Source organism: Dama dama, chromosome 9 (assembly GCF_033118175.1).
Source record: "Dama dama isolate Ldn47 chromosome 9, ASM3311817v1, whole genome shotgun sequence".
NCBI lineage: Eukaryota > Metazoa > Chordata > Mammalia > Artiodactyla > Cervidae > Dama > Dama dama.
This window is the reverse complement of record NC_083689.1, coordinates 67,726,805-67,750,952: the sequence shown is the minus strand read 5'-3', so window position 1 is coordinate 67,750,952 and position 24,148 is coordinate 67,726,805. Positions and strand designations below refer to the sequence as shown.

Genomic DNA, 24,148 nt, shown 5'->3' with positions numbered 1-24,148 from the left:
ATGTCCAGTTTCTCATTCATTTTCCTGATAGGTGGATATTCCATCCCAGGTCAACCTGCCCCCTGATTTTCAAAGTTAGGGAGTCAAGAGTGAATGAATCTATAAGTAAAACAGGAAAATACACAGCATGAAATCCTTCCATGTTATTCCTACCATCACAGAGGTGATAGCACATAATAATATAGTACTCTGGATCCAAATGTACCTGAGTTTGGACCCTGACTCTGCTGCTTGCTTGCTGTATGAACTGAATTTGTCTAATTCTCAGTTTCATCATCTGTAATATCAGGACAATAATGCCAATTTCCTAGGACTGAGCGAGATCATGAATTAGCACTTTCTGGCATATAAGAAATGTCAATAAACACTGGATTTATTATTGTTTTCAAACATTATTATTAACATTAATAATGACAGTTTAAGTTTTAGGGTCTTAAAGCTGCAGATACAAAGGGAGATGAAAGCAAAGAAGGAACAGATGAACACAGAGAGTTTCATAATCAAGAAATGTTACAGCATCCAGGTTAATGATCATGGTATGGTTAACCCACAGTTAATCTGAGCCAGTCTCTGTTCCAAGCGCTCTGTGAGCAACATCTTAATTACCGCGCAACTCTTTTAAGAAAATAGCCCAGTTTTACTCAGTGAGGCCCAGAGAGGTTAAGTACTAGTTCAATGTCACCCTACTGTCTGACTCTTAACCTAGGGATTAAGAGTTCTCTTAACCTAGAACCCAAGGATTCAAAGCCCAAACAACTTAAAAATTTGCATCTAGTTTTAGAAAAATACAATTTTGCACATGCATAATTTTACGCTATATCTGCAGAGGAGATGGTGGTCATAAAATTTGATTCCTGCTACTGCCAAGGTGGGCTTATGTAATTAAGTTAGCTTTAGACACTGGCGAGCATCCAAATAAATTGTCATAAGGCAAAATGCCTTTGTTGGATGACTAGAACTGTTGTTCAGCCCTGTTGAAAGAGTGTAGTATACATGCTGTGTTAGCAATTAGCAAAATGTTAAAATGGGGGCGGATACTTGACTGCACTAGTGGGATCTGACTGTGTGCCTGACTTCTGGAGGTGCCAGACAGCCGTGGGGGCTGTGTCAGGCCAGCAACAGGTGCTCCCTGTTGTGGGAGCAGCACTTGGTCATGAACTAGTCACCTGACCACAGTGCCTGGAGTGCCTCCCTTTCTCGGATCTAAAATGCACAGGCTGGGTGAAGATTCCCGAAAGCAGGGCAGGAATTCCCTGAGCTCTGCAGTCATGCTGCCGGGGATCGTGAGGCCCTCTTCCATCAGTGGAAAGGCTTGATTTTTTCCAGGTTTAACAATAGATTGTGTGTGTGTGTGTGTGTGACTCGCAGAGCTTGAACTCGAGGTTTTACACGTGGAGAGCTCGCTGAGAGATAGGATCTGTGGGAGTGTGGAAGAAATATTTTAAAATAAAGGTTGAAATGTGAATAGAACTGGAGTGTCTGTTCTTGAATTTACTCTACAGCATTTTTAAGGAATTTATTTTGCAGTGGAAGGAACCTAGGAGTGGGGATTTGCACAGGGTCTTCAGAAACCTGGAGGGACTCATGGGAAGAGCAGGGCAGAGGTAGACCCCATGGATGGGTGTGGCGGGGAGGATGAATGTAATTCAAATGATGAAACACTTTCGTAAGAGCTGTCTAGTTAGCTCTGACACAGCAGGACAGACGTGACACAGGTGCAGAGGTGCCCCCCAGAACTGCTGACCAGGCCTTAGAGGTCACTGCAGCCAACATAAGGAAGTGAGGACCTCGGGCTGAAAGAACCAAAACCCGGGTGTCTTGATTTGAGATTCTCTATATCTAAAGCCATGAAAGTGGTTATAAGCAAGCTCCTATGGAGGAAGTGTTTTTGGGGGCAAACTGTTCGCTGGTAAGATTTAATCATCCCAGAAAAGACCAAAATCTATGTGCTAGAAAGCAGGGCTTTTGCCAGGTACCCCCAAACTGGAGATGTTGGTTAGGACGGCCATGGAAAAGGCAGGGAGTTTCTGAATGAGGACCCGAGGCAGGGACGCAAGCACATTCTCACATCAGAAAACATTTTATTGGACATTTCTGGGGGAATTTATTCCATGCCTGGTGAATTTAGAGTTATGGGCTTGGTTGGGGCCTCAAACAGGTGATTATGGTAATTTAGAGAGAAAGTACCGAGCCATTTCTGTCACAAAGCCATTCCAGTTTGAAAATAATAGTGCATCCTTGTATTTATAGACTGCTGAAGGCTTTCCAAAGTGCTCTCCCATCTATTATCTCATTTGGTCCTTACAACAGGCCAGAGATGTAGCTTGTGGCTCTGCCGCGGGGCTCTGAACAAGAGCTATCCCCTCTCTGGGCTTTAGTTTCCCCAGGGTGGTCCCTGGACCTTCTGGATCAGAATCCCCAGAGAGCTGGATATGATGCTCTGGATATGATATTCCAGGCTCCACCCAGACTGGGAATCTGGACTCTGACTGGGGCAGGGCCCGGGAATCTGCATGCTAAACCTACTTTCCAGGTGATCCTTACGTGCACCAAAATTTGAGAACCCCTGCTCTAATATCTCCTAATTCCTCAGCAGTGAGATCCTGCCATCTGAAACACACCTACTCAGCAACTAACAAAATCCTGAAAAAGTATAAAATTCTGATGAGTGGGGAGAAAGCAGTCTGGTACTGGCAGAGTGCATGTGATCATCCAGATAATAACAGCCTCTCAAGGATATAATTAGTGCCCTCAAAATTGGAATATGACTGTTTAATAATTTAAGTGAGATCATCAGGATTAATGAACAGCAGTTGAAATTAAATGTGGGACCATAAATCCCCAGAGACCTGTTACAGTGAGGCAATTATTTATGAACGGCATCCTGAAAAACAGGGGTCTGACTGAGGTTGAAGGCATTTAACTTAGCTCCTCCCATAAAGGCCATGACTTTTCTGCACTTATGGCAATCCAGGGTCTACATTCAAAGATGTCACCATCCAACTGTATCATAAAGTATGTATTTGTGATCCACAGTCTTCTGTTCCTGTATTCCAGTGTTTTCCAAATCTGAGCAGCATTTCAACTTATCAAAATAATCTGAGATGCCTGTTAAGCATGCAGGTTAGGGGACTTCCATGGTGGTCCAGTGGTTAAGAGTTTGCTTTCCAAAGCAGGGGACACAAGTTTGACTTCTGGTTGGGGAACTAAGATCCCACATACTAAGGGGCAACTAAGCCCACGTACAATGCACAACTGCTGAGCCTGAGTGCTGCAACTAAGACCTAATGCAGTCATAAATAAATAAATAATTAGTTTTAAAAAGAATGCAGATTAACACAGATTATTGGGCCCACCCCATAACCACAGAATCAGTATCTCTGCTTATGGGTCCTGGTAAACTGTGTTTTAACAAGCTCCTCGGTTGGTGCCAAAAGGAATAAGTTAAGAAGTCTTACTTGAAACTAGCTGGAACCAGAGACCATGGGGGACACACTCCAGTTGTGGGCTACCTGCCTATGAGGTCACTTTCCTCCTTGGCCACCAGACTGGAGAGTTCTCCTCAGGGTTCTTTCCTTCTGTGGCAACCAGTATCCTCCGGGAAGTCTTTATGGCACTTTTTAGCTCTTTAGGCTCTTTCACATTCTGATTTCATCTAATCTCTACAGGGAGACTGTGAGGTGGATGGGGGTAGCTGAGTGCTCATCATCCTTGTTTCAGAGAACAGTGATGGTAACTCCCACCACCACAAAGGCATCATTACTAACAAGGACCATTACTGACCACTGACCATGTGCCGGGCCCTGCGTTATCTCACTTAATCCTCACCTGACCCACGAAAGGGAGGATGGTAGTTACGGCTTTGGGGTTGCGGGTGATGGAAACCCAGGCCCAGCTAGTTCACACAAGAAGACAGTGTACTGGCTCACGGGAGGGAAAAGGACAGGGGTGGAATGGGGCTCAGCTGGCACCACAGGCCGGCACCCTGGATGAATCACTGTGGCCATGGGGATGGGACAGCACTGGCCAGGTGGATTAGAGCCCTCAGCATGGCTGGGTGGCATTACTGACTGGCTGTCCCTCAGGATCACAAGGAATGAACAGTAGGCAAAGAGCAGTCCACCAAACTGACTACACCCCCGCCTTCCTCCAGCTCGAAAGGCCGGAAAGACAGGGTCTGTGTCTACAGCAGAGAATACTGGGAGTCAACTCTGCTCAGGAGGAAGGCTTATTTATAGGTCATCTTCATTCACTCATGAGCTAAAGTACCACCTCTTTTGTCATAAGGCAGCAGAAACATGTTTTCTGGGAAAGGTCAGGGCTGGTCTTTCCTCTCGCCTAGTTAAAACAAATCTGGCTGCTGTGGAGATTTCTGGGAAGGCAATTGAAAGTTTGAGTTTTCCATTAGCAGAGACTGGAGTGCAGTTATTATTTAGAATATTCTAGACCATATATTATGATGGCACATGGGGGAAAAAAATTAAGTTTCTTAGAAGACTGGGCAGAAAACAACCTTATAATTCTACCTGTTTTCATCCTCACTACGTATTATTAGCAATGCCCAATAAATTCCATTCATTAACAGGCACAACAACAGAGGACTCCAATAGACAGTAGGAGTTATTAGTTGTTTTGAGATTCCTGGCTGCTCATAAACAATGTGGGCATCTCTGAAGAGGTCTGCATTTACAAAGCAAACAAATAAAATTATTTCTTTTTACCACTCTAGGAGGAGCAAGTCATTTGGTCTTTCAAGGAAAGAACCTGAGTATATACAAGGATCCCAAAGGTTGAAAAAGGCAGTCTGCATCTGTTAATACTTTACAGGAATCAACATCCCTAAATAGCACAAGAGGAGAGAATGTTACTAAGGTTTTCCTATGCCTGTTTCTTTATTCTATACAATCATGTGAAAATTACATTTTCATGAGACTCTTCTATTTGAGATAGGAAAGCAGGAGAATAAAAAGAGAAAAAAGAGAAATGAAGCCTTCAATGCCCACGAACACAATATTGATTGACAGTGCTGCAATCATCTTTTAATTTTTGGAATAAATAAGAGACATATAAATGTGTGGATCTGGTCTTCCTGATCTTCAGAACTGTCAAGCATTGCCTATTTTGGGCTACGAAAATTGGTAACATTTTAAGCCTCCGGTGTTTACAGATCTGAAGGTGCCTCTGGATTCAAATCAAACCAAAATTGGCTCTGGAGCTGTGACTGCCTGATAAAGACGTGACTGAACCTTTCAGGGGCTGTAAGTTCTGCAAGGAAGTTGGGAAGAATTGCTTTAAGTATCTTTTGGCAACGAATCTATTTCACTGCTGGCCACCGGTCTGGTGTTGGGCAGCAGGTTAGAGTTAATGCCAACTTTTTGGCTGATTTGCTTCATTAACCTGCTAGAATCAATATTATCTACAGGAGCTGGCTAATATTTATGGAACCAAGCAGGACCCTATGGGGCCTTCCCAGGAGAGACCCCCCACACCCCCACCATGTCCTCCACCTGCCTCTTATTTGTAGAAACGTTATAGTCTCCCAGGCTTCCCCCAAGTCCCAAAAGGCTGGTTCAGGAGTTAATGATTAGGATTTATGAAGATGTAGAAAGTAACAATACTTGCTGGGCCAAGAAACTGATAACACTTTAGACTATAAACCAACCACAGAGTCACTGAACTCCCAGTTCCCTGAAAGATATAGATAAACACCTGACACAGATTCCTAAGTTGCTTTTCCAGGAGGCAGATCCCCACCAGAAAACTGCTGACTGCAAGCGCAACCAGACTGGTTGAAACCAGAAGAGGGGTGATGCTTGAAGCTTCATCTTGATGCCAACCCATCTGAGAATTGTGCATGAGCTGACCATGAGCTGACCGTGTACCCCGCAGTTCCCTCCCTCACACTGCCTTCAAAACTTTTATCTCATAACTATCAACTTGAAGGTAGTCTTAGGACATTAGTCTATCACCTTCTCAGGTTGCTGGCCTCCTGAATAAAGCAATTTTTCTTTTTCTACCATCACTTGTCTCCTGCGTGTTGACCTTTTGAGTAGCAAGCAGAGGAACTTGAGCTGCATATCAGACCCGTCCAGTTACATTTATCGTGAATGAAAACAGAACATACTTTTTAGACATATGAATGTGTATCAAATGTCATGACTGAGTACTTCATATCTTTACCAAGAAGATGTTGATTTTACCTAAAAGTTGTTTTATTTAGGGGGTGGGATATGGAGAGGAGGTGAATTCCTTGTACTTGGATTTAAATTTTCTACTAAAGCTTAATTTTCCCATTAGGCAAATAAATGTTGGCTTCTAAGAGGCTCCCCCCAAAATTAGGTATGCTATGTTTAAATTGCTTACCACAGTGTCTGGCACAGTGAGTGCTGTGCAGGTGTAAGCAGCATTGTTACTATTGATGCTATTGCTTCTTCCCCTTTATAAGGCAGACAAAACCAGCCCTTTCAGCCCCCAACTTACTGAGCTGAAAGAAGCTGACAGGAAAAGGACTTGGTTGGTTTGCACTTGATGAAGTTAGGTACTAAGGAACTTCTTACTTTTATTTCAGCCTCAAATCTCATCTCCCTTTAGACTCTGAAACAATTCATGTCAGACCTAAGCTGGTGGAGAGGCCCAGAAGCTTTCTGAAGACAGACTATGACAGAAGGGGGGCAGCTCTGTGGCTCTCTCCTTGGAGATCTTATTCCAAGGACCTCCAATCACCTGCTTCGTTGGGTTTTGCTTCTCCCCCATTACGTTTTTAAGGGAACACCAAAACAGTGGAAAAGGTTAGACGTTAATCCTCACAAGAGAATCAGGAGAATATCAGCAATTTTGCACAGTTTTGCTGCGGTGAGTTTTTAAAATGTAGAAGGCTTGCCCACCTCAAAAGAAGTATCACCTTTCTGAAAATATAACATAGCTATTTTCCACTACAGGAACCATTCTTTACCAAACATCAGAGCTTTTGATGCTTCAGAGGCAAGCAGAGGTATTTATTTGATTTTTTTTTTTTTTTTGCTATCCCAGTAAATCATTTATACAGTGCTTGATTCATAAAATCCTGTGTATTTTTTTTAAGATGCACAAAATATCCCATAAACACATCAACTCTTGCATGCTGTGTTCTTGCCAGGTAGCCACCAAAAGATTTATAGATTTCCCTCATTAAAAAATAATTGATACTCTCTAACAGCTTTAATCTTCTTAGCAGTTTTCTCCTTTGGAGTCTGAGAGAGAAGCATTCAAGATGTTATATGAAAGGAGAAGAGGATAAGAAACCTGTGGATTTCTTAGTGGTAAGACACCCTAGAGACTAATACACGAGAAGTGTGATTCTAAAGGTTACAGAGTCCATTGTGGGAAGGATGGATACCTCCTATGAAATGGGATGACTAACCAGGAGGAGAGTCCTCTAAGGGCAGGTAAGCAGTCTAGGGCACCTCCCACCAATCTCTCAAAGCCTCAGTTTTGTCATCTGTAAGATGGAACTGCTTCCCAACATTTCACTTCTAGGGTGGCCAAGAGAGGGGACATGGGGCAGGCCGAAGTACGAACTCTTATGCTGCCCACACGTCCTGTTAATTTATGCTTCCCTCCATGGCGAGCTCTCAGCTACCGGCTGCCCTGCCAGGCAGGCCTGCAGCTCCCTGCTGCTCAGCCTGTCCCTGCATCAGCCAGATCGGGAGGAATGTGGTGGAGACGGATCCATGTGTGCCCTCCGGATCAGCTTCTCCCAACAGTACACCTGATATTCTGGGGTTACGTGAACCCTATCACTATCTCACAACTGACTCAGAGGAGGAGAGATGTGACAGTCATTTTATAATGACAACGGGAAATGACTGTAGAAAATTGAGTGGAAGAAACCTGGATACAAAGCGAAACACAACTGTATGTTCACTACATAAAGCGTGTTGTAAAGGAACTAAACGTAGTTTCACATTGTGGATTATTATCGTCAAGCTAGTAGAAAACAGATGAGTTAGCACTATAGCTGTTGGCATGAGGGATATCTGTGATATATTAATGGGAGCAAAAAGAAGAGCAATGTGTACAGTTTGATTCCATTAAAAGGGGAAGAGAAGAAATCAGTGAAGATTAAGGGCAAAAGTTCTAGAGTCAGAATGCATGGTTTTTAAAAAAATTTTTTTAAACTTCTTCCTTTATCTAGATGCCTTTTTTAAAAATTTTAACTTTTTATTTTATACTGAAGTATAGGCATTCAACAATGTGGAGACCGTTTCAGGTGGAGAGCAAGGGAACTCAGCCATACACATACACGTACCCATTCTCTTCCTCCCAGGATGCATGGTTTTAAACCACAGCTCTGCCTCATTGATCTAAGCAGACTGGCCATTTACTTAACCTCCTTGTATCTCAATTTTCTCATCTGCAAAATGGGGATAAAATATTACCTATTTTAAGTAGAAAAAGGAGGTTTTAAGATCATGGAGTTCAGTAGCTTTCTCACTGGGAATGACAGAAGCCACACTAGTGCTGAAGTGATGAATAGGTGAATGCACTGAGCACAAATGCTCAATAAATATTTGTTTTTGTTACTACATGTTAGTATGATGAAGCAGAGTGGTCCAGAAGGATGCACACCACACTTATTGACATGGATTACTTCAGATGGGCTGCAAGAAGGTGGGGTGGGGGTGTTGGGAGGGTATGAAAAAGAAAATGGAACTGAACAGAAACTGGGAACCAAAGAAGACATTCAGATGACAGATTATATGTTCAACAGCAAATGTCACAAGGAAGTGCAGATCCAAACAGTAAGAAACCATTACACACCTGTGAGACTGGCAAAAATCCAACACACTGGCAACACCAAACGTGGACAAAGATGTGGGGCAACAAGAACTCACACTCACTGTTGTGGGAATGCACCCTGAAGACAGTTTGGCAGGTTCCTACACTAAACATATTCTTACCGTATGATCCAGCAATCACCTTCCTTGGTATTTAACTAAGTAAGCTGAAAACTTAAGTACACACAAAAAACCTGTACAATGATGTTTACCTACCTTCCTCCTGCTAAACCTGAATGCAGGTCAAGAAGCAACAGTTAGAACTGGATGTGGAACAATGCATTGGCTCAAAATTGGGAAAGGAGTACATCAAGGCTCTATATTGTCACCCTGTTCACTTAACTTGTATGCAGAGTATATCATGCAAAATGCCAGGCTGGATGAAGCAGAAGCTGGAATCAAGACTGCCGGGAGAAATATCAACAACCTCAGATATGCAGATGATGGCACCCTTATGGCAGAAAGTGAAGAGGAACTAAAGAGCCTCTTGATGAAGGTGAAAGAGGAGAGTGAAAAAGCTAGCTTAAAACTCAACATTCAAAAAACGAAGATCATCCATCTGGCCCCATCACTTCATGGCAAATAGATGGGGAAACAATGGAAAGAGTGACAGACTTTATTTTCTTGGACTCCAAAATCATTGAACATGGTGACTGCAGCCATGAAATTAAAAGATGCTTGCTCCTTGGAAGAAAAGCCATGACAATCCTAGATAGCATATTAAAAAGCTGAGACATTACTTTGTCCACAAAGGTCTGCATTGTCAAAGCTATGGTTTTTCCAGTAGTCATGTATGGATGTGAGAGCTGGACCATAAAGAAGGCCGAGTGCTGAAGAATTGATGCTTTTGAACTGTGATGTTGAAGAAGACTCTTGAGAGTTCCTTGGACTCAAGGAGATCAAACCAGTCAATCCTAAAGGAAATCAGCCCTGAATATTCATTGGAAGGACTGATGCTGAAGCTCCAATGCTTTGGACACCTGATACCAGGAGCCAAATCATTAGAAAAGACCCTGATGCTGTGAAAGATTGAAGGCAGGAAGAGAAGGGGATGACACAGGATGAGATGGCTGGATGGCATCACTGACTCAATGGACACAAGTTTGAGCAATCTCTGGGAGATGGTGAAGGACAGGGAAGCCTGGCGTGCTGCAGTTTATGGGTGCAAAGGGTTGGACATGACTGAGCGACTAAACAACAACAACAACAAAAATTCATAACTGCCCAAACTTGGAAGCTACCAAGATGCCCTTCAGCAGGTGAATGGATAAATAAATGGTGGTACATTCAGACAATAGACTATTATTCAGCACTAAAAAGAAATGAGCTACAGGGTATAAGAAGACGGGGGGACATTAAATGCATATTACTAAGTCAAAGAAACTAATCTGAACAGACTGCATACTGTATGATTCCAATTACATTAGACATTCTAGAAAAGGCAAAACTATGGAGACAGTAAAAAGGTTAGTGGGTGCCAGGGGTTAGGAGGGAGGGAGAGATGAAAAGGCAGAGCACAGAGGATTTTTAGGGCAGTGAACTACTCTGTATGATGTTCTAATGGTAGATATACATCATTATACATTTATCTAAACCCACAGAATATCTAACACCAAGAATGCACCTTAATATAAACTATGGGTTTTGGGTGATAATGATGTGTTGATACAGCCCATCCATCGTAACAAATCCACCCCTCTGATGCAGGTGTAGGACACTGAGGAGGGTGTGAGTGTGGGGGGTATGTGTGCAGTAGGCGGAAGGGTGGATGGGAGCTCTCTGTGCTTTCAGCTTAATTTTGATGTGAACCCAAAGTTGCTCTAAAAAATAAGGCCTATTTAAAAATAACCACTGGGAGAAGCCTAAGTGTTAACAGTAATTGCCTCCAGGTGAGGAGGTGACAGACGGCTCTTTCTGCACTTTCCACGTTTCCACCTGACTTCTAGCCTGTGCTTATGCTGTTCCCTCTGCCTGGAACATTCTCCTTGCTCCCCTACCCTGAGAGGCAGTATCTACTCATCCCTTAGGATCGAGTTTAGCTGGGATTTTTTGCAGGAATTCTTCTCTGATCTTCTCCATGTTCAACAGCGCCTGGACCTCCAGCAAGGGGCACATGTTCCATGATCTTATGATTGCTCCTTACCCTGTCTGTCTGCCCTGCTGGGTGTGATCCTTAGAAGAGATGTCTATTTCCTTCTCATTGTAGCCCCAGCACCTACTGCAGCGACAGGCATAGAGTCATTTCATGAATTTTCTGAATATATGAATATGAATGAGATCAGGACAACTGTACAGAAACAACAAAATGAGCAGCAGAAAACTCAAGGTGAAAAGAACCTGAACAATACAGTGAAAGCGGGGAATGGCCATCCCGACGGTTGTGGCAGTCCTGGAAACAAACCAGGGCTGCGAGAGAGATGACAAGAAATGAGGAACAGACAGACGCTCATGGGCCTGTGTCAAGAGTGAGACACTGCAGTGCAAATCAGGTCAGTGCAAGTGGATCTCCTTATGTGCATCACAACAGGACTGGCCTGGTGTGACAGCGCAGGTAAGAGTTAAAAAGCTCATGGTGGAAAGAAGACCTTGGACCCTGGTCTCAATTTTGAGAGTCTACCACACGCATTAATGGGCCCCGCAATGTCCATATGCCCTCCAGCACCAATCACTGCCAACAATCCGTCAACAGTTCTGCAAATGCTTAAGAACCTCCTCTGAGGGAACCCTGTACTGTGTATGTTTTTGTTTGCTGCTGGGGAGCTGAGCTGGGGGAAATGATGTCAATAAGACCGTATCACAGACTTTTGTTTCTGCACCTCATCATTCCAGGAGTCACACAGTTCATCCAAAGACAATAATGCCTTCTATGACTACATATCCTATTTTTTTTGGAAAACCAATACTGTTTGGAAATAAGAAGGGGAAGGAGAATAGAAGGGAAAAAATGAACAAAGACCCTTTTTGTTTTTCCGAATAAAGATTTCCTATGCAGGCAGTGCAATCTGGAGGCAGGCCTGCCACCCTCCCCCCTCATCTCTCTCTCCCACTAGAGAAAAAGCACCTCTGTGTCCTCCTAATCCTCAAGGAAGCACCCACATTAGAGAAGCTTCTGGAGCCCCCTGTAAACTCCACAGCACTCTATTTGCAAGCAAGGCCGGGATGATTCCAGTCTGCCTTTGCTCTAGTCCCCAGTGCTGCCTGCACAAAGCTCTGGATCTTATTTCAAGAATTCATCTGCTCCAATTTTGTCTCCTACCCAAGGTCTCGACCCTCAGCTGAATTACAATTAGTTGCCCTGAGGATCCTGGAAGAGGCTCATTTCAGAGGAAAATGCCTTCTGCCAGGCAGTGCCAATCGAGCCCGTAGTTAGCATCTATGAATTTCAACTCTAAAGAACTGCCTCTGCTCACGTGGCCCAGAGAAATTTGTCTTTCACGATGGCCCATATTTGCCGTACTTTAGACAGGCTTCTCTATAATGCTGAAATTGTTTCTCCCAAATCTCATTTTTGAAACAATCACTGCTGAGTAAGTTTTCTTCCCAAGCTGCCTTGAGAATTTCTTCTTAAAATAAGAAGAATTATTGCTTTTCTGGAGAATGGCGGTTGCAAAATCTGACAGCCAATGTGCAGGACTGAGGGGCGGCGGGAGGCAAGAGTTCTCTTCTGGGTTCTGTGCCCAAGTCACTGAGAAAAAAGGGCAACAATCAAGGGGCCTCGGTTCTCATTCCCATTTGTGACATGGGACAGTGTTCATCTCTCTTTTACTAGGCTTTGGGAATGGTACTGCATTCAATTCATACTTTTGGTCTCTGGAGAAACAGATGCACTTGGAGAACGCCAGTCTTACAAAATTCACCTTTTCTTTCCCAAGTTTGTTTCATACAGAAGGTGAGGTGAGGGGGATAAGGCTGTATGGGGAACCTAGGTTTTCATGCCTCCTCTGCAGCCAGCTGGCCACATGCTCTTGGTGAACTCGGTCCACTGCTCCAGGACACAGCCTCCCATCTGTACAAGGAAAGGCTGAGTTACAGCTGTGATTTTCACACATTTTTAAGCAGCGGAGCTCCTCTTAGCAAACAGTTTTTCACAAATCAAGGACAGACCCTGCTAGGAGAGGTATGTGAACCCCACCTGCACCTGCAAGGTTCTCCACAGCCCTCACAGTGCTCCCGGAGGCATCCCTGGGCCCCTTCCTGCATACAGGCACATGCTCCAAGCCAGGGTCTTCTCCCTCAGAGGTTGTCATCAAGGAAAAATGAGATAATACATGTTTCTGGCCCATAGAAGTGGTTCTTAAAACAGTGAATAGATGGGAAGACAATTTAGGCTGAAGGTGGGACAACAGCTCATTTGTTTAGTGTTTTACAATTTGCAAAGCCGTTTAACCCATGGAAAGGGGGAGATCGGACCTTGACGTCTATACATTTATCCCTGACTCCCCCTCTGACAAACCAGTCATAAACAATGTTAACAACAATAACGATAATGCCAGGGTTAAATGTTTATTTCTGATGTTCACTTTGTTCCATGTACTGTCCTAACCACCTCACATATATTAACCCATTTAATAGTCATGACCACCTAAGAGGTAGATTCCATTTCACTGATGAGGCAACTAAAGCAGAGAGGTTGAGTGACTAGGTAAAGGTCACAGAGCTAGCAAGTGCCAGGGCCAGGAGCAAAGCTGCAACTATTGCTAAAGAATGGTGCTACAGAGACACGGAGACCCACCTGCAGGAGACCTCGCAGACCTCACTTCAGGGACATAAATAAATCTCATATAATAGATGCTACTGTAACCATGGCAGAGGTGCTAAGGGACAGAGAAAGGAGCTCTGATAATTCACTCATCAAACATGTATTAAGCACCTACTGTATGCGTAAGGAGCTGAGACTGTGTGGTGAACAAGACTGACCGGGTAGACCCAGCTCTCAGAATGTGGAGTCCAGTAGGGTAAACACGTGACAGGTCCATGTTTATACATACAATGCTCACATGTTATACTTATTGGTATTTTAATTCTGCTGTGATAAGATCAAAGAAGGAAAATTAAAGGGCCCCCTGAGAATGAGTGTATGTCAAGAGTGAGGGAAGAATTAGAGGTAATAAGAACTGAATGTAAGATGTGTGTATGTTTGAGTATGTATACATGCACACACATACACATATTAGGGGTGCAGTATTAAAATGGGGCACAAAAAACTCAAGTTTTGATTATTCTGGATAATTCTGGATAAAAATAATATTATTTATTATTATTATTAGGCTCCTCTTTACTACTTGTTAGTGCCCCTACTAAAAGGTGAGAAAAGGAAAGGGCTTTGCTTGATTTTACTGCAAGTGGTAAAAGCTCTGATGCAAAGAATAAGTGTAAGACCATTGGCTGGAGGACAAATTCTTCTTGGATTTCATCTGTGGCTCCACTTCTGTGTCTCACAAACCCATGAGTGAGACTCAGTGAAGAGGCTCTACAATGTGGTCCAGAGGTTAAGATAATGTGTGTGGGGCCAGGAAGACATGGTTTGTTCACTGTGTTACCACCCAAGAGCTGTGGGACCAAGGGCAAGTCACTTAACCTCTATGAGTCTCAGTTTTCACATCTGTAAAATGGGGTGGCAGATATTGTAGGTGGGTTGACCTGATGCCTTCTTTAATTCACTTTTCCTTTTCCTATCTCTACCATAAAGAGGCCCAAAATCAGAACACTCACCTTCCCAGCTACCCTTGCCAATATGGGTGCCCAAATGTCAGAGTTCTGGCTCAGAATCACTGGGGAGACTTTGCATTCTGAATAAGAAGGCAAAAGCTTCAAAGGAAGAGGTTTTGTTCTCTTTGCCCTTCCTCCACCTTCTTGCCTGAAAGGTAGACTTCCCAGAGGTACAGCAGCCATTTTATGACCATGAGGATGGGGAAGCAGGAAGACAGAATAAGTCTTGTTCTCCAATGAAAGACTTGAGCAGCTGTGCCAACCCTGGACCTCTTTATGAGATGAGTGAATAAATGAATAACCCCCTTTGTTGAGCTGTTAGCAAAATTTCTCTGTTACTTGCAGTTTAATGCATTTTTACATTGATACAAACAGGATAAAAACAGAACCCACTTCCTGGTGACTGGTAACTACATCTCAGTTAGTCCCATGAAGTCAGTCCCAGGCTAAGTGAGATAACGTGTGTTCAATGCCAGGTTCACGGCCTAGCACGGAGCAAGTATCAGCACACATGGCCCAAATGCTAGTGCTGCTGAAGAAGGGAAAACCTGCCATCCCCTCGGCAAGTCACGGAGCAGAGCATGGAGAGTGGGAAGCTGGGTGAAAGGGGCCCTACCTCGGTCACTGAAGTCGTCCACGAGCACAATCTCGGCAATCAGCTCCGGGGGTGAGCGGTTCAGCACGCTGTGGACGGTGCGCAGGAGGGAGGACCAGCCCTCATTGTGGAAGGGGATGATGATGCTGGTGTTGGGGAGCGTCTCCAGGTAGCGTTTGCTTTTACAGCTAGAGGGAGACACAGGAGATGAAGAGGACAGGTTCAGCTCTCAGGCTGCCCAGAGAACTCAGGCTGATGGTCCAGCTAACTGCAATTCCTGCTTCCTCTCCAAGCCTCTAGGGACTGAGGGAAAGCTGCGGACACCATGGTCACTTCAGAACTGTTTTCTGCTTGGCATCCCAGCACGCATAGACACACACACGTACACTCACATAGATACACACACACACACACACACATGAACCCCCCAGCTCTGTACATGAAAATTACAAAACAACAGCTCCCAGCGGTGAAGGAGCAGCACTGGGGTTTGGTGTTTGCACGCACTAACTTGTTTGCACCTCAGTTGTGACGAACACGGCTGTTCATCTTCATGATTCCATGTGGCGGCCAGCCCTTCCACAGCACTCTTGCCTCTTTCCCCACCCCTTGCACAAGTTCCTCTCCATGCAGGAAAAGCCATGTATCCATGAGCTTGGAAGAATAAACTGGGTCTCCTCTGCTCTCCACCAGCCCTGTGGTAAGCCTGGTGGAAGGCCCTGTTCCCTGGGCCTTTCACATCATGGTAACTCTCCAAGGAATTAACGTAGTTACTTAGTATCAGAAAATATCTAGCTGATGTTCAAACTTCCCTAACTGTTCTGTATCTTTTTAAAGCTGGTTGTTAAAAACCAGGATCAAGACAAGGCTGACCTAGGGCTTTTAGTTGATATGTCTCCTAGTCTCTTTTCCCCTCACCCTTTATTTTGTTTAGGAAACCCAGTCATCTGTCCTAGAGTATTTCCCACAGTCTTCATTTTGCTTTCTGCATTGCTGTGGTGTCTCTCAACTTGTTCCTCTATCTGCCCTATGTTGGCTCCTGTAAACTGGTAGTGGGAGCTAGAGGCTTGACCTGATTTGAAGAGAATATTCTTTCTGGCAGCCTCTTCATGGGTACTCGTGTGTAGCAGAGAAGACCCAGCATAGTCAAAAATACATAAAATTCTACTTAGTCATGGTGCATAATCCTTATATGTTGCTTATATAATCCTTATATATTGGTTTGCTAGTATTTTGTTGAGGATTTTTACATCTATATTTATAAGGGAAACTGGTCTGGAGTTTTCTTAGGCTTTTGTCTGGTTTTACATTTTAACTCTTTTGCTAAAAATCAGGGTTCTTAGCATCAACATTACTAGGCTGCTCTTCTCTATAATATAATAATAGTTTTAGAAAAACAATACCAATATTATCACTAACAACATGATGATAGAAAATTTAAGAATCTTCTCGTCTTTCATTTCTTTTCATTGTTGGGGTATGTTTCAACAGAGATATCAGAGATTTTCCCAGGGCTCAGAAAAGAGGAGCTGAAGACCAGGCAGGCCCAGAGGGAATGACAGGTCTCTGGCACAAGGAGTGGAAGTTGGGAGCAAGGATGTAAAAGGCTTTATGCAAGGGGGTTCCACAAGGCTGCTAAGAAGTTTTTTTTGGGAAACTTGTGACATCTAGGACAATGAACATAACAAGAAAATATCTCCTTTTGTATGCCACTGCAATCCACTGTCTAAATAAGCCAGGATCTCCTTGCAACTTACTGGTGGTCCAGTGGTTAAGAATCCATCTGCCAATGCAGGGGACATGGGCTCCATCCCTGGTCTGGGAAGATCTCATATGCCACGAGGCGACTAAGCCTGTGCACCACAACCTACTGAGCCTGTGTGCCTTAGAGCCCATGCTCCACAGTAAGAGAAGCCACTGCAATGAGAAGCCTGCACCGCAACTACAGAATATCCCCTACTCACTGCAACTAGTAAAAGCCCACACACAGCAACAAAAACCCAGCGTGGACAAAAATAAACAAATAAGTAGACAGTAAAGGGACTGGTAGATGGAGAGAGAGATGAATGTGTATGTGATAAAATCATTAGAGGAAAGTTAATCACAGGATCTAGAGAGTAGAAACATGAGTGTCCTATGTGCAATTCCTTCAAGCTTTCCGTACGTTTGATAATTTTCAGAAAGAAGCGTTGGGAGGAAAAAACAGGTCAGGGTCAACGGTCTCCTTAGCTTTAAATCCTACCTCTGCTAGAGGCATCAAGGGAAGCTGGGGGGCGGGACAGGGCAGGACTGACCTTGTGGTGTCTGGCTGTGAGCCCAGTTTCAGCTGCATGGACAGGGTGCCCCTAATTCTGGCAGTCCAGTTTTGATGAACAGGTCAGTCTCTCTTTCTACTTGCAATCTCTGGACTTCTTTTATACCTCTTCCTGTTCATCCATCTGGCTGGACTGCTTTTATCGAGGCCCCACACAGCCTTCCTCCAACCCTTCCCCCCCTTCTCTAACCCCTTTGATCATTTCAGCCAGCCTTCTGGGGAAACCTTCTTCAACTTCATTATGTTGGTCTTCACCAATAAAGGAAAGCATCTCTTCTTAAAAAGCCCTTTCCATTAATTTGTCTGAGTCCTCTGTGGCCAAGAAAGGCGCTATCTAGTTTTCTACAAAAGTTCCTGCCTTCCATCCAATTTCACAGGAGGCTCACTCGATTGAAGTAGGGTTGGAAGGGGGGTTAGCTGTAATAAACCGCCTGAAGTCCACGGAGAGAAATACAATAGAGCTATTACCCAGCAGAGAGCCCTGGCTTTCTTGAACCCCAAAGTTGGGCCCCACAGTCTATGGGTAGACAAGCAGACAGAGCCATAACAGACTAAATTCACTTCTAATTTAACCCAATCTGGAATTAAAGATTATTCAGAATTTTAAAAAAGGCTCAGACTTGATTATGTGCTTTTTTTAGCGGGGAGAGGTGGTTTACTCTTTTTCTCCTTCTTCTATTCACCTACTCATTTATTTACTAAATAAACACAAAACAGCATTTTGGCATGGGCACTCAACATTAGTTTGGTCCCAGTTTAGTAGAGTTTCTTGGTTTAAATAGAAAATTATGTGACATGTTGAAATGAATCTCTCCAGTATCCCACAGGAAACATGGTTCCACGGACTTGCCCAGAGGCCACGTCCCTGCTGGGAGCTCATGGGAGAAGCCCCCATTCTCCTCAGATCGCAGCAGACAGAGGGGGAGTGGGGGTGGCAGGGAGGAGGAGAGAAGGCCATTCTGTGAAGTCCCCACCTTAGTTGTCCCCTTTAAGACCTGTCTGTGTGTTGTCTGTGTGTTGTGTCTCAGGATCTCAACACTGGATAGTAGGGCACACCTGGTCCTTTTGTGTGTGATAAACAGAAGTATCCCTTCACCTGATGGCCTTCAGAGAGTGGTCTCTGGCAAGGGGAAGCCAGGGCACTGCTCCCAATGCAAAGAGGCTGGTTTTGGCTCTGACCAGACAGTAATAATCTCTGCCCTCCCCTGGTTCATCATGCCTGAGGGTTTACCGAACACCCTCCCTTCTCTTGTCTCCAAGCTGTATCAACCCCTGGGAGGGAGACAAACGGGGCAGTGCTAACCCCATTCCTCACCTGGGGAAAATGGAGCCCTGAGAGGAAAGTGACTTGGGCCCCAAACTCAAATCTAGAGTATATGTACCTAAAATAATGCTTACAATATCTTTCCTGATGACAAAAGTGGTAACTGCTCAGAATGAAAAGCTGGAAAAGACAGAAAGGCTAGAAGACAACTGCTAAGGCCAGCAACATCCTGACACCAGGGGATGACCTCCATGAAACATGCAGGGCGTCTTCCTCAGTGCTCTTCTATGAACATATATTTGTTTCTACAACTTGGCACACTGACTTGATGGCTCTAGGTCCCTGTGGGCTCCCAGATACAGCGTGGCCTCCTGAGATGCCTGAAAGAGGCCCCTGGGGGCAGGAGAGGGCAGAGCGACGCCCTCACGAAGGGTCAAAGCAGGGACATGTAACACATCACACGACATCAATGGTGATGCCCTCATGGATCCGTATTTCTGGTCTCAGAAGACACCATAGAGGAAGAGGTCTCTGTGCGTTTCAAACCTGATGACTATGAGCTGAATGCAAAATACCCCACCCCTTGCCCAAGCACCTCTTCCATCATGATTCACAGTCTAATGAGGTCCCAACCCTGACAGGACAAAGTTTAGTTAGACATGCACAGCATGAGAACAAAGAGGCATGGCCAGGGGTGTTCCCTAACACACTTTGAAATGGTGAAGAGAGTAGAAATAAAGTGAATGTCCATCAGTGGAGACATATTAAATAAATGATAAAAAATTCAAACTATAGAGTACTGATAGCAGTTAAAAACAAGGTAGAAGATGACAATGATGATAATGGACTATATCTGCTAAGGGTTTTTCATTATGTCAGGCAAGGTTGTAAGCACTTTTTATGCATTAATTATTTAATTGTCACAATGCTCTTACAAGGTAGAGCATCATTAGGGGAATGATGGGAATATCGTTACTCCCATTACAACGAGGAGGAAGCAAGGCAGAGGTCAAACAGTTGGTAATGGCTGGAACCTAGATTTAAAGCCATCTGCCCTGTTTACATAAATATTTTTACAGGGAGAGTATACTATTAATTGCACAGACAAAAAGAAGAATGAAGAGATTAAAAAGCAAAAACTGAGGAAGCTAAGTAGGAGACTGAAGTCCTGGTCTGGTTTCTGCTCTGCCATGCAACACTCCAAGTCACTTCTTGCCAATCCCAAGTTCCTCTTATGTTGGTAAGGGAGCTGGACAAAGTAAGTCTGGCATGCCCGCTCTGTATTCCTTCTCCTTCTTTTGGTAAGAGCATCCTGATTTCCCTTGGGGAATCTCCCACCCTGCGATTCCACAGGGTTTGAGAGAAGTCCTTGTCTTGCCTTGAAGGTGGGCTAGAGAGAGGGCCTGGCTCAGCCAACTGCAGCTCCCCAGCCCCATGGTTGTTTGAGGGGTGGGCACTCGCAAACCAGAACAAACTGTGGCTGAGACAGCTGGGAGAGAGGGAAGCTTTTTTTTTTTTTCCTGTAAACGAACATGGAAGGATGGAAGTCTGGTCTGCCTGAGGCCACCATACAGACTGTTCTCTATGTTAAATGAAGTTAGCAGAACAGAAAATAGAGCCAAGAGAGAGGTTCCTGCTGGCATCATTCAGGGACCTAGGTCCAGCTATGGCTGAAGCCAAGCTCTACTCCCGGCCTTTTCAGTTACATGAGTCAATACACTGTTTTTTCTTCAATCAGTTTGAGTTAGACTTCTGTCAGTTGTAACTATTGGGTTGGCCAAAAAGTTTGTTCAATTAGGAAATATGTTGTTCAATATACTTCTTGATGATAATGAAAAATGTGTCTTTTATTTTTACTTAAAACCAAATGAATTTTTTGCCAACCCAATATAAGACTCTTGCTTATGTAGCTAAATAATCTCTAAGCCCCTTCAGCCACATGCATCTGTTTTGGACCTGAGGATGCTTTTGAAGGACAGAAGCAGAAACCGTTCCGAGGTATCCTCTCTGACCTGAAGCGGGCAGCCTCTCTCCTGCTCCAGGAAGAGAACTTTGTTCACTCACTGACTAGGAGAACGTGGCCCGGACAGAGAGCTGTGGTGGGGAATGGGAAGCAGTGAGAGGACTCATCTACGACTGAGCAGCCCCCAGTTTAATATTCCCTAAAGGCTTCTGAGCCCTTGGGCATGAAGATGAATCTAATATACTGGCCCTTAAGATGCACCCTCAGGGCTTAACGCTGGAGCACTAGAATTAAAAAAAAAAGAGAAGAAATCAAAATCAAAGGGAAGCATTTCAAAAATTTCTTTGAGTCAACCTTGAAAAAGAACAATCCAATCATTCTGAAGGGAACTATATATATATATATATATATATATATATATATATTTTCAGGGCAGCAAAGGAGACGTAGACATAGAGAACAGGCTTGTGCACACAGTGGGAGAAGGAGAGGGTGGGATGATTTGAGAGAGTAGCACTGAAACACATACATGACCATAGGTAAAATGCATAGCCAGTGGGAACTTGCTGTAGGATGTGGGGAAACCCAAACTTGGTGCTCCATGACAGCCTAGAGGGGTAGGATGGGGTAAGGGGTGGGAGGGAAGTTCAGGAGGGAGGGGACATATGTATACCTATGGTTGATTCATGTGGATGTATTGCAGAAACCAACACATTATTGTAAGTAATTATCCTCCAGTTAAAAATAAAAAATGTAACTCCCTAACACTGGACACTGGAGAAGGCAATGAATGGCACCCCACTCCAGTACTCTTGCCTGGAAAATCCCATGGATGGAGGAGCCTGGTAGGCTGCGGTCCATGGGGTCGCTAAGAGTCAGACACGACTGAGCAACTTCACTTTCACTTTTCACTTTCACACACTGGAGAAGGAAATGGCAACTCACTCCAGTGTTCTTGCCTGGAGAACCCCAGGGACAGGGGAGTTTGGTGGGCTGCCGTCTATGGGATCACACAGAGTCGGACACGACTGAAGTGACTTAGCAGCAGCAACAGTGGACACTATCCACTGCCGAGAGGCAGAAGCAGAGCCTGGACCCAAGGGCAGCTAATTCATTGACTTCTCTGTGGTTGATGGTTTAGCAAGAAATCTGTGTCCAACTGGGGTTCACCAGGTCAATCAAATTCTCTTTCTCGGGTACACAACCTTGACATATAGAAAGGCAGTCCCAGAGATAATGAGAGGAGCAGACACAGAGCTACATGGAGAAAAGCTAAGGCCTCTTAACAGAGGGATCCAGAAATTTCTGCTGCTGACATCTTAAGAAAACCTGGTGGTTGGATTTAGAAAGTCCTTCCTATTTCAGGCCCTGAGAGACGGAGCAGTGCCACAGCTTCCCTGGCTACTCCTGGAGAGCCTAGCTGGCTTTTTCCACACTCCCGCTTCCCTTTATTGCCCTTGTCTCCTTGTAGAGGATTCCCCATTAACTGAAGTAATTGTGCAGCCGGTAAAAAGTCTATTCCCTGGAGTTAAAAACAAGCATCCAGACACTGTACTAGAACTAGATGAAGTGTTCTTCATTTTTCTTTATAACTTTGAAAAGAATGGACTCTTTTAGAATTAAGATTTCTAATTTCTCCAGAAAAATCACTAACATGGAAATCTGGACTTCCAGGTTATGGACACTAAGACTGCTGGGGCACACTGTTACTGTTTCATATGATTAGCAATGCCTTATCAATACTGTGCCAACTGAGCTACCTTGACATCATGAAAATCATCTGTAGATCACAACAGTCACCACCACTATGCTCTGCACACTACAGACAGCAAATTGTTCTTCAATGATTACAAGGGTGAGTCTTTTTTTAAAGGAATGATCATTCAGAAAATCCTGTGGAGTAACTCTATTGTTTAAAAGTTCCCAGTGCTTGCACTCTTAGATAAACAATCTTCTTCTAGAAATGGGCAAAATTTTAGCCATTTCTCACAGCACCTAACTCAACATGCCTTCCTCCACCAAACAGATGTCTAGATGAGGCTTGTTAAGAGCTGATTTGTATGTTTTGGGGGTGGTAGAAGATAGCATCTTTCGGGATTGAGGAACAAGGCAAAGGCATTGCTCCCAAGCTATGTGCACAGCTTCAATGTGAAAAGTCAATGAGAAGAACTGAATATGAAGGTTGGGTTTGCACTCTTAGTTTTGCAGATGAGGAAACTGAGGCCCATAATAGGGAGGGACCCTCCCAGGGTCACAGAGTGAGACAGCAAACCCATATATCAAATAGTGGGTACTTTCTAAGGAGGAAACTGCAGGGAAGGGGTATAAGCTGAAGAGACCCTCAAATCTGGGTTCAAGTCTAGCCTTAGTTACTTAGCAGTGGGTCACTTCACGAAGGTCATGGCCTCCCTACGCCTGTTCCCACATGGGTAAAATGGGGCTATAACTCCTCCCTAATTAAGGCTGTCCCAGGGAATAACAGAGACACCATATGTGAATGCGCCTGATGCAGCATCTGGCTCAGAAAACTGATTCTCCACCTCCCCGAGGCCGCAGTGTAGGTCATTTCCCAGCACATGGTTTAGGTTCAAAATTCTGAAATTCTTCCTTCTCTATTTTGTATGTAGAAGACAGTCCCTCATAATACAACAGTCTCAGAAAGACTATGAATTATGGGCTCTGGAGCCCCCAAGAAGCTTTGTGAAAGTTATAAATAGCTCCAGGCTCTGGAACAAAAGGAAGAAACTGGGTCTTCGTGGGCGGAGTGTGCAAAGCTCCTGCCCTTCATCTTCATCATCCCTTCAGACGCAGGTCTGTGGCCTCTCCCGGCACAATGACAGCAAGCCTTCCCTCGGCAGCAGGGGCTTGGCTCCCCAGCCCTCCGCTCTTACTCTGTGGGGGATAAGACAGGGGTGTGTTTCTCTTTAACAGTCTGGCTGGAACCAGAAGAGCTGGAAAATGAGTGCAATAACATGTGCCAAGGCTGACAACTTTATAAAGGTCCTTTTCTGTTCAAGGCAGGCTTTGCTGCACCCACCTGCTCTTCCCTCCTCTCAACAGTTTATAGAGAATCCCAAAGGTTATTCGTGTTAATTACGCACCTCTGCACCACCAGTTCGTCACAAGTTTTGTGCCCGCCTAACCTTCCTGAGACTTCAAATACAAGCAATATTTAAAGATCTTGGTTTGTGCAGTTCTGGCTTCTCCCTTTGAACTCACATTTTGGAAAACCCTTTGCTCAGATCAGATCTAGTTTCGAGATAGGTGTAAAAACAACAACAATAACAATAACAAAAAATTTTTTTTAAGTACATAGCAAAATCCAACAGTTTCTTCACTTAGTTTTCCTACATGCTAAAACTGATCCTTCTGCAAATATAACACGCAGTGTGTACCAAGCACTCAAACTTTAAACATGGGCTGACAGCAGGAAGGAAGAACTCTGGTTATCAATGTGGTATGTGAGGTCAAGATGCCTGGAACTGTC

At 44.3% G+C, this 24,148-nt stretch overlaps 1 protein-coding gene across 1 annotated transcript in view; it reads right to left on the bottom strand.

Annotated features, from left to right (window-relative positions):
* The window catches only part of GALNT10 (polypeptide N-acetylgalactosaminyltransferase 10), a 214,504-nt gene that overhangs the window by 77,909 nt on the left and 112,447 nt on the right, over window positions 1–24,148 (bottom strand). The window contains exon 4 of the mRNA XM_061151795.1: window positions 15,142–15,308. Coding sequence (XP_061007778.1) covers window positions 15,142–15,308 — 167 coding nt within the window. The remainder of the gene's footprint in view (window positions 1–15,141; window positions 15,309–24,148) is intronic.